The sequence below is a fragment of the Mastomys coucha genome, unplaced genomic scaffold (assembly GCF_008632895.1).
Source record: "Mastomys coucha isolate ucsf_1 unplaced genomic scaffold, UCSF_Mcou_1 pScaffold12, whole genome shotgun sequence".
NCBI lineage: Eukaryota > Metazoa > Chordata > Mammalia > Rodentia > Muridae > Mastomys > Mastomys coucha.
The window spans coordinates 18,110,845-18,121,659 of record NW_022196894.1 but is presented as its reverse complement, the minus strand read 5'-3'; the positions used below and the strand labels follow the sequence as shown (position 1 = coordinate 18,121,659).

Here is a 10,815-nt window from a genome sequence, read left to right as displayed (position 1 = left end):
CACTAGTACGAGGACATATCTGGGCCACCTCTGAGTTTGGGGTGCCAGGCGACAATGCGGAGGCAGGGGACTGACTTTCCTTGAAGTTTATGCCTCAGATACCGCCTTCACACAAAGTGTACGTGGCAATGTCTTGCTTTCCACAGGAAAACAATAACTATGTCATAATTTTGTATAACATTAGCAAAATTACAATTATGAAGTAGCAGAGAAAATAATTTTATGGTTGGGGGTTACCACAACATGAGGAACTGTAGTAAAAGGTCGCAGTGTTAGGGTGGTTGAGAACCACTGACTTAACTGGTATGTATAACTACTTCTCTGTACTGCCCGTTCTGTATTCTTCACCCTCAGCAAGCATCCCAGTATGCTTTGTCTCTTTTCTAAAGGGTCTGGATCCTTTCTCATTCTGCCTGAATTGAGTTGGAGTTTTCCATTGATTTTAAACACAGAACATGGTAATAGAAGATGCCCTAAAAGATGCCCTGCACTTCAGATAGTCTTGCTTACATCAATTGTGGAGAAGCAATCCAGTTTCCTCTTGGTGATCTGGATCAGTCACTCTTAACACTGTTATTTCTTTCTTGGCCTCTTGGCTTATAACACTGATATTTCTTTCTTAGCCTGTTGGCTTGAGCGCATCAGAAGCTCACAGTGGCCAGGAGGAAGTCTGAGCTTCCAGTTTTGTGGAATGTTTGTTGTGGTTCCTGGCAAGAACACTTTATCCTCTGGAACCAAAACTTCCAGGTGACCAGAACCAAAGGTCTCAGAAACAGAATTGGAAATTTACCTAATAGGTCACTAGGAATGAAAATAAGTAGAACCATTCCATTTTCAGCCCCTTAATTCCTGGCCCTGTGACTCCTAACTGTAGGAAAACCATGCCATATATTAGAGGCTGACTTAAAGCATATGCCTACTTCTGGAGAACTCTGACCCAGGTTCCTAGCCTATTGCAGCCTAATTGGTACAGTGTCTTCAAAAGGCCATTCCATTGTTCTGTTAGGCCAAGTGCTTCAGGGTGGTGGGGAACATGGTAAAATCAGTGGATTCTATGAACCTGTGTCCACTGTTCCACTTTCCTGGCTGTGAAGTGAATTCCTTGGTCAAAGCAATGCTGTATAGAATACCATGATGATAGGTAGGCATTTGTGTTATCTGTAGGTAGTGGTTTTAGCAGAGCATTATCGGCAGGGAAGGCAAATCTATAACCAGAATAAGTTTCTGTTCTGGTAATGACAAATTGTCACCCTTCCCTCACAGGAAGAGGTCCAGTGTAGTTAACCTACTACCAGGTCACTGGCTGGTCACCCCAGAGAATATTGGGGGTACTCAGTGTTGCTGGCAAATCTGCACCTTAGCTACAGCTGTAGGCAGGTCAGCCTTGGTAAGTAGATGTCTGTGTTGTTCATGCAGAGTGTCTTAGTTAATGTTGTGTTGGTGTGAAAAGATACCATGATCAAGATTACAACTCTTAGAAAAGAATATTTTATTAGAGGAGAGATACCTCCAAGAAGGCCACACATTGTAATCCTTCCCAAATAGTTCTGCCAGCTAAGGACCAAGCATTCAAACGTAGGAGCCTATGGGGGGCATTCTCATTCAAACCACCAGATTCCACTCATTGGCCCTCATCAGCTAGTAGCCATTTCTCCATACAAAATGCATTTAGTCCAATGTCAAAAGTACACAGAATCTTTCACAGTCTCAAGAATGCATAAAGCTGGGCAGTGGTGGCACAAACCTTTAATCCCAGCACTTGGAGGCAGAGGCAGGCAGATTTCTGAGTTCGAGGCCAGCCTGGTCTACAGAGTGAGTTCCAGGACAACCAAGGCTACACAGGGAAACCCTTTCTCAAAAAACAAAACAAAACAAAAAACCAAACCAAACCAAACCAAAAGAATGCATAAAAGTTCAAGGTCTCTTCTGAGATGCAAAGCAATCTCTTAACTGTAGTCCCATGTAAAATTAAAAAAGAAAAGTATATCACATACTTTTAACATAAATGGCACAGAATATATATTACCATTCCAAAAGTGAGGAAGAGGGTCATAGTGAGGAAATACTGGACCAAACTAATCCTGAGAACCAGGGCAGATGCCAGATACCACAACTCTTATGTTTTGTGTTAGGGTTTTTATTGCTGTGATGAAAAACCATGACTAAAGAAACTTGGAGAAGAAAGGGTTTATTCAGCGCATACTTCCATAGCACTGTTCATCATCAAAGGAAGGCAGGAGAGGAACTCAAGCAGAAGAACAGCCTGGAGGGAGGAGCCTGTGAGGGGCCATAGAAGGGTGCTGCTTCCCATGGCATGCTCGGTTGGCTTTCTTTATAAGAAACCCAGCCCAGGAATGATACCACTCACGATGGTCTGGGCCCTCCCCCATCAATTAGTAATTAAGAAAATGCCCTACAGGCTTACATAGAGCCCAGTCTTAAGGTTCCCTCCTCTCAGATGACTTTATCTTCTATCAAGTTGATATAAAACTGTCCTTTCCACTGTCTGATGTTAAAGCATTCATTAGATGGCTCTTCCTTTCCAGCTGACTGCAACTCACTTCTCTCTCCTGGGCTGTTTCCACACCTGCTGGCAGCTCTCCTTGGCAGTTATTCCCCGCTCTTGGCATCTTTAGCATCTTTGGGTCTCCAACAGAATTCATGGTTCACTGCCATAGCTTGACACAACGGGCCCTCTGGGCCTCCATGAGAGAGCTGGCCCTAGTGGGCTTCCTTAACTGAAGAAGACTGCAGAACCTCTTTACAGCTGTCATCTTCCTTGACTCTAAATCCAGAACCTGTGAACTACATTTATATAAGCGTTCCATTGTTGATGGTTTCTTTTGCTGAGTCAGCCTTCCTTCTCATCAATTGCAGGATTAGCTTGGTGGGTCTTGCTCTGAGGTCACCATTCCTTTATCCCACTGAGCACTAGGCTTTTCTTTAAACTTCTCCTTTCCTTTAGCACAGGACTTGGTGTCAGCATTACACTTCCTGTTGCTCCTCTTCTGCCCTCTGTACATTTTGTATTTTTCTTTACCCTGCTTGCTCTTCTTTTTTCACGGTAGTGACCACTGCATAAGTGGTCACTAATAACCACGTGACAATGGTCAGTACTAAGCTATCTTGAAATTTCATCTGCCAGTAATGTTAGTCCAAAACACTTCTATTATTCTCTGGCAGATTTTTACAACAATGGAAAAAAATCAAATCAAAACAAAACAAAACAAAAAACAAATCCAGCCACTTTCTTTGCCAAAATATCACAAGAATGGTCTCTAATACTCCCCTAACTGCAACCTTTTGAGCTGGGTGTCCATAGTCTACATTGCTGTCAGCACCACTCAGATGGCCCATTAAGCCCTGCTTTCAACATTTAACTGCTTTCCTAAGCCAAAATCCACCATATTTCTCAAGCAGCCTGGCTAGGCCTATACCCCAGTTCCTACCAACTTCTGTATAAGTTACTGTTCTGTTGTTGTGAAGAGACACCATGTCAGAGGTAACTCTTACAAAAGAAAGCATTTATTGGAGGCTGGCTTACAGTTTCAGAGAACCAGTCCATAATCATCATGGCAGCAAGCACAGCAGCAGACAGGCAGAGATGGGACTGAAAGCTTACATCCTGATAGGCAGACAGGTAGTGAGGCAGAGACTGGGCCTATCATGTGCATTTGAAACCTCAAAGCCAGGGACACACCTCCTAATCCTTCCCCAACAGTTCCATTAACTGAGGACCAAGTATTTAGACATTAGCTTACGAGGGCTGTTGTTAATCAAACCAGCACACATAGCCTCCATCACTGCTACTATGGCCACTTTGTTCATAGACCTAATAAGCTGTGAAAGGGATGGCTGGGAAGGGCTGACTGTTGACAGAACAGATCATCCTATCACTTGATTATTAAACTCCTCTGCTGAGGTCAAGTTTTGGTTAGCATTTACATGAGACACAAGTATCTTCACATACTTTGCTCACTGGAAAGATCTATCCACATACTTCATCTTCATTTTTTTTTTTTAACATTTTAAAACATGTTCTTTCCAAGTCCCTGACCATTCAGCTAATCTATTGGATATAGCTCATGAATAATAAATTACACTTCTAGCTGTTTCTTCCAGGCAAAATATATAGCCATATATATTGCCTAAAGTTCTGTCTACTATGAATATTTTCCTTCAGTTTCTGTCAGGGTTGTTGCAGAAAGAGGTTGTGATGCTGCAGCTGTCGACTTCTGAGTGGAGTCTGTACAACATGCTGAGCCATCAGTAAAACAGACCCTAGGGCAGTCAGTCATAGGGCATACCTCATGAAGCTACAGATGCATGCCTGTGAGCAGAAGGCATTGTAATGGGAGTAGAAACCATTGGTATTTGGGCAACTTCTTCATGTAACTTGGTTGTGCCCTCAGGACCTGCTCAGACCCAATCATATATATATGATTATATATATATATATATATATATATATATATATATATATATATATATATATATCACTTCCATTTGATAATGGAAGGTATCTGTGCACACCCTATTCATGACTTGTTTGATCAGATACCCAGTTCCTGATTGACAGCTTAGTTGCATGGTAATGTCATGGCCCACTGTCAAATGTTCACTTTTTACTAAGGCTCCATAGCAGGCCAAGAGTCATCTCTCCAAGGGAGAACGATTGTCTACAAATGATGGTAGAGCTTTGCTCCAAAATACCAAAGGGCTCCTCTGTGATTTACCTACAAGGGTCTGCTAAAGGCTCTAGACAGCATCTCTGTCTGCCACGGACACCTCAAGTACTATAAGGTCTGCTGGATCATATAGTTCCAGTGGTAGAGCAGCCTGCACGGCAGCCTGGACCTGTTGAAGAGCCTTCTCCTGTTCCAGGCCCCACTCAGCTAGCAGCTTCCTGAGTCACTTGTTATATGGGCCTGAGTAACACACCCAAGTGGGGAATGTGCTGTCTCCAGAATCTAAATAGGCCCGCTGTCCTAGTTGCTTTTCTGTTGCTGTGAAGAGACACCATGACCAAGGCAGCTCATGGAGGAAACAGTCTATTGGGCTTACAGTTTCAGAGGCTGAGTCCATGACCATCATGGCAGGAGCATGGCCCAGGTGGGCAGGCATGGTGGTAGAGCAGTAGCTGAAAGCTCTGTGTCCTGATCCACAAACACAAGGCAGAGAGAGCTAACTGGGGATGTTGCGGCTTTTGAAACCCTAAAGCCTGCCTCCAGTGACACACCACCTCCAACAAGCCCACACTTCCTAATTCTTCCCAGATAGTTCCACTGACTGGGGACCAAGTATTCAAACATGTGAACCTCGGGTGGGGAGGCATTCTCATTCAGAACACCACACCCGCTAAGGACTGTCCTTCTCTCATGGTGGTAGGAGGAGCCAGGCGCAATAACTTATCCTTCCTCTAGGAAAGAATATCTCTGCAGGCCCCACACCACCTGACTTTTAGAAGTTTCACTGGAGTAGAAAGTCCTTCTATTTTTGTTGTATTTATTTCCTATCCTCTGATGCACATATGTGCTGCCAGCAAATCCAAGGTGTTTGCTCCCTCCTGCTCACTTGGTACAATCAGCACAATGTCATCAGTATAGGGGACCAATGTGACATTTGTAGAAGAGACAGATAATCAATATCCCTTCAAACTAAGTTATGAAACTGGGCTGGAGAGTTAGTATATCCTTAAGGTAAAACTGTGAGGGTATATTGGCTTTGCCCACTAAAAGCAAACTGCCTGTGGTAGTCCTTATGGACAAGTACAGAGAAAAGGGCATTTGCTAGATCAGTCGTCATGTAACCAAAGAGCAGCATGTGTTAGTCTGGTCAAGTAAAGACTCATCTGGTACAGCAGCAGAGTCAGTCATTCTCCATAATCTAATTGCCTTCTGCATAGGCCATGTCAGAGTGTTAAAAGGAGACTGGAAACCTGCATTGTTCATGTTCTTACAGTGGCACTTGTTTCTGCCATTTCTTCAGGGATACAGTGTTGGCTTTAGTTCGCTGTTATCCCTGGCAGAGGTGACTCCAATACATTCCATGTGGCCTTTCCAACCAAAATAGCTCTCACTCCACAGGTCATGGAAGAATGTGGGGATTCTGCCAGCTTTTAAGTGTATCTATCCCAAGTTTGCATCCTGACACTGAGGAATACCTGCCATGCTAACTAGATGTTCACAGTGCTTCTTGTGGTCTTTCAGAATCAGTGTCAGTCAGAATGGGTATTGAATACACCTGGGGAAGTCTGAGTTTTCCTTTCCCCTTTGTGTGCAGTTTGCTTTGTAAAAAGCCATAAGATCTTCTGAGAAAGGTGGGAGAAAGGCTAATCCAGGTCCTTCCTCTAGGGCACCTGGCAGTTCTCCATTCACAGGGTTCTGGGTCTGTAAACTGGCTAATCTGGAAATTAGTTCATGGACTGAGATTTTCTATTCTACCATCCAATGTAGGCTTTATTTGTTTGAGAATTTTTCTGCTTATACAGATGAAACAAACGCATAGATTTATTATCTATAGTGGGATTTTCTGGACCCACCAGCAATATAAATAATGACACAGAGAGTCATTAATTTTTATTAGTGCTTAGGCCTTAGCTTAGGCTACCTCTCAGCTAGCTCCTCTAACTTAATCTTATTATCCTAGCTCACTACCCACCATATGTTTTTTTTTTTGTTTGTTTGTTTTTTGTTTTTGAGACAAGGTTTCTCTGTATAGCCCTGGCTGTCCTGGAACTCACACGGTAGACCAGGCTGGCCTTGAACTCAGGAATCCACTCAAGTCTCTAACCATATGGTTCTTTACCTCTCTCAGTCCTGGTAAGTCAGACCGCCTCTGTGTCTTACTGGCAAATCCTTCCTGCCTCTGCTTCTTTTCCCAGAGACCCTCTCTCAGCTGGGAAGTCCTGCCTTCCTGTTCCTGCCTAGCTATTGGCCATTGTGGTTGTTAGTTCTTTATTAAGCTAGTCATCCAGGAGGTAGTTTTGTGTTTACAAAACACTTGAGGCAGGTGATGAGTCATAAGAATAACAATATCAATGTCTGGCTGATACTCAGCTCTCTGCTGGTACAGCAATCAGCAATTGAGGAATACAAAGACAACCTTCACACAACATACAAAAAGCTTACCTCAACAATTATCTCTTTCTTGGAAACATGGTAACTTAACGTTCCTGTGAATTAGCCCACCCTAAAAGTTCCTTTCTCGTGTGCTGCCCGTCACAGGTCAGGCTATGATGCACATCATTTTTTCTCTGGTGATTCTGTGTTGCCAGGTGGCCCCTGTTACTCCTGGCCCAGTAAGCCCATTGTATTTAATTTCATCCAGTTGAACTGTAGCATCTCCAGTCTGCCACAAAGAAAACTGTTGACAAAGGTTTTCAAATGTGCAGGTTTCTCCTCACCCCTCAAGCTGGGGTGCAGAGAACCCACTGAAGAGGATTGTCTCCATGGGTAGAAAGAGAGGCTTTGGGGAGATCAAACGGCCCAGGCTATCGTGGGTGAGGGGGAGAGGGCAGAAAGAAGAGCAAAAATGTCAGAAAAGCAGATCTTATATGACCGTCAGCAGAGTGGGAGGCTTTGAGCTGATATAGGCTGTTTCAAATGATCTGACTGGTAACCAGATGACCTTTCCTGAGGTAGTTGACCTTTGAGGACAGATTAAGGAAGTTTCCTCAGAGTTTAAGAGAAGTTGCTCTGTTTATCCAATAACAATCCTTTTACCTGGCCAAAGTCCTGTTTTGGACATTGTCACAGCACTGTCTTTTGAGGGGCACTTTGAAAGGTGTGGGTTTTACACAGCCTATCCAAGTGCTACAGTTTCCTGAGCCCTCAGACCCCTTCATCAACACTAATGAGGGGGATGTCAGGCATTCTTAGCTCTTCTTCAGCAGGCCATCTTTTCTTTTTCTTTCTTTAATTAATTATTTACATTCTATCCATTGCCCCCCTCCTAGTACCCCCCACCACAGTTTCTCATCCCATTTCCCCCTCCCCCTTGCCTCAGAAAGGGTGCTCCCCCTCCCCCTCCCCTTCTCTGGGCCTCAAGTCTTATGCATATCTTCTCTCCACTGAGGCCAGACCAAGCATTCCTCTGTTATATATGTTTGGGGTTGGGGGGCGAGAGGGTGGGGGGTGGGGGAATCTGGGGAAGGGACGGGCTTGGACCAGCCTGTGTATGCTGTCTGGTTGGTGGCTCAGTCTCTGGGAGCTCCCAGGGGTCTGGGTTAGTTGAGTCTTCCTATGGGGTTGCCCTTCCCTTTAGCTCCTTCAATTCTTCCCCTAATTCCTCTTTAAGGGTCCCTAACTTCAGTCCAATGGTTGGATGTAAGTATCTTTAGCAGGTCATCTTATGACAAATCCTTCATCTAACCAATTGAAGGAAATTTTGGCTTTTTGGGTCCAGGAATCACCCCACAAACCACTCAGACACTGAACTCAGTCAAACAGGGATAATTTATTGATACTCCCCCATCCCACCCCTACCCCCCACCTCCACACTGACGATCAAGGTCAGACTTGGGAGCTGAGATGGCAAACCTGACTGTTTCCCAGGGGCAACTTATAAAGGCAAAACCACAACCATAAAAAGTCATACACAGATGTTGGAAGTGCTGCTGGACAGTTGCAGAAGTTGGTTTGGGTCCAAGCTTATTGTACCTAAGTCTACAAAGCACTTCTAAGTGACCTTTATCGTGACTGCTCTAAAGGAAGGTGAGGGTCTGGGAAATTTCCAAGAACACGGAAGCAAAGAACTTAGCAGGATATGTGGTTAAAGGTTAACTGGGGCATGAGAAAGGACCTCTGTAACAATGTAAAATGGCTGGCTACAAGCATAAAACAAAATGGCTATAGTAAATGTCGGAAAGGCAGTGGCTACCCAGGTCTTAACCTGGCACCCTTTAAAAACTTTCATATTAAACTGAGTTTCAGTCAGTCAGCCCACATTGAAAAACTCAACCTGATCCAGTTTTATGTTTTTCTCACCATTATCTCATTCCTTTAAAAATCTATTTCCACACATATTGCCCAGATTTCTGCTTGAATGAATTTGTTAATTCATTAAGCTCTTCAGTAGTGTAGGGTACCTCCTCACGGACTACACTTTCTCTCTCCTCTACACTTCCCTGGCATCTCTTTCAGGAAATGTCACTGGGCATTCTGTAGACAGTGTATGATTAATTCCCTCCAGCAAAGCTGAAAGGACAATATTGCTGGTGGTAGAGATGGGATGCATCCTCTGCTAAGGCTGGTGAGATAAATCCTTCAGAATCGGAGGGCTCAAAGTCCTGAGCCTCAGTAAGAGTCCTCCACATACCTCCATCCAAAATTACAGGATCCTACTCCTTACCTTTAACCATGGATAGCCAGCCTCCAAGAGGGAGGCTTGGAATTTTGTTAGAATTCAGCAAAATTATAATAAGGATTGCGATTTAATTTTCTATAATCCTGTGGCTACTTGAGAACAGATTCTCCTTCTGGGGCGCACTTAGAAACCTGTAAGCCTTAATCCTAGCACTTGGGAGGCAGAGGCAGGCAGATTTCTGAGTTGGAGGCCAGCCTGGTTGACAGAGTGAGTTCCAGGACAGCCAGGGCACACTCACAGGATTTGCTAGAGAAGCTTACAGTCTGTGTGATCTCACTAGATTGCTCCCCCAACAGAAAGGCCATGATAGTTGTTCAGTCCCAGAGGCGGAATGTCCCAGCTCCTGTCTGTCTGTTTTAGGGTCCCAGAGAGATCACTAAAAGAAAGCCTCAGCGACAGGTGACCAACAGGCGAGAGGGAAAGCTTCCTTCTCCCACTCCTTGCATGTGGGCTGCCACCAGAGTGTGGCCCGCTTTGGGGTGGGTTGTTCCATAGCAAATGATCTGATCAAGAAAATCCCTAACAGATGTGCTCAGGTGCTTGGGTTTTAGTCATTCCAGATATATAGTCAAGTTGATAGTCAAGATCAGCTGTCAGAGTTAAGACTTTTATAGTGAAATCAATTTACAGTTAGAGAGTATGAAACAGCTATGGGTGCTGAGTGCAGTCAATAAATAAGTATAACATCAATGTTCTTTGTTGCTGTAGCTGTCTTTAGAAAAAATGTGTGATATGGAGTTAAGTCCAAAAAAAAAAAAAAGTCCTAGAAACGGCCAAAGCTTTAGACCGCATTCGTCTCCATTGACAGTGTGGGTGCCGTGTGTTGGTTTAGAGTGATGTTTCGGTTTACATCACTGGATGATGTCTGTCTCCCTAGATGACGCTTTTGGAGGGCAGCATTGCCGTCAGTGGGACCTTTGCTTATGTGGCCCAACAGGCCTGGATTCTCAATGCCACTCTGAGGGACAACATTCTCTTTGGGAAGGAATTTGATGAAGAGAGGTAAGATATGTTTGGTTTCTGTCATGGTTCTCTGGCCATGTGTGAGAGAAGGCAGACCATGTGCCTAATTTCCTGTGACTCTGTGTCCCTCAGGTACAACTCAGTGCTGAATAGCTGCTGCCTGCGGCCGGACTTGGCCATTCTCCCCAACAGCGACCTGACTGAGGTACAAGCCTTCTGCCCTTGCCAGGCCCCTGGAGCAGTTAGCAGGGAAGGCTCTGGAGGGCTTTGCAAAGACATGCCAGTCCCTGCTAGGACAGCCCCTCCTCAGACAGAACCACACGGGGAGCTCTGTTGTCACTGAGCCATTATAGCAGTAAAACATTTGTTGATCAGCACAAGGATGCCAGCCCTGCTTGTTTATGTCATGCAAATCTTAAGCATATCCCTTTAGGGTTCGAAATGCTTTCGTTTTGTTTTTACTATGCTTAAATATTTTTTTTTTTT

General features: G+C 44.4%; 1 protein-coding gene across 3 annotated transcripts in view; it reads left to right on the top strand.

Annotated features, from left to right (window-relative positions):
- The window catches only part of Abcc5 (ATP binding cassette subfamily C member 5), a 109,197-nt gene that overhangs the window by 42,649 nt on the left and 55,733 nt on the right, over positions 1-10,815 (top strand). For all 3 annotated transcript variants that reach the window (XM_031363420.1, XM_031363419.1, XM_031363421.1), the window contains 2 exons: positions 10,244-10,368; positions 10,462-10,534. In XM_031363420.1, coding sequence (XP_031219280.1) covers positions 10,244-10,368; positions 10,462-10,534 — 198 coding nt within the window. The remainder of the gene's footprint in view (positions 1-10,243; positions 10,369-10,461; positions 10,535-10,815) is intronic.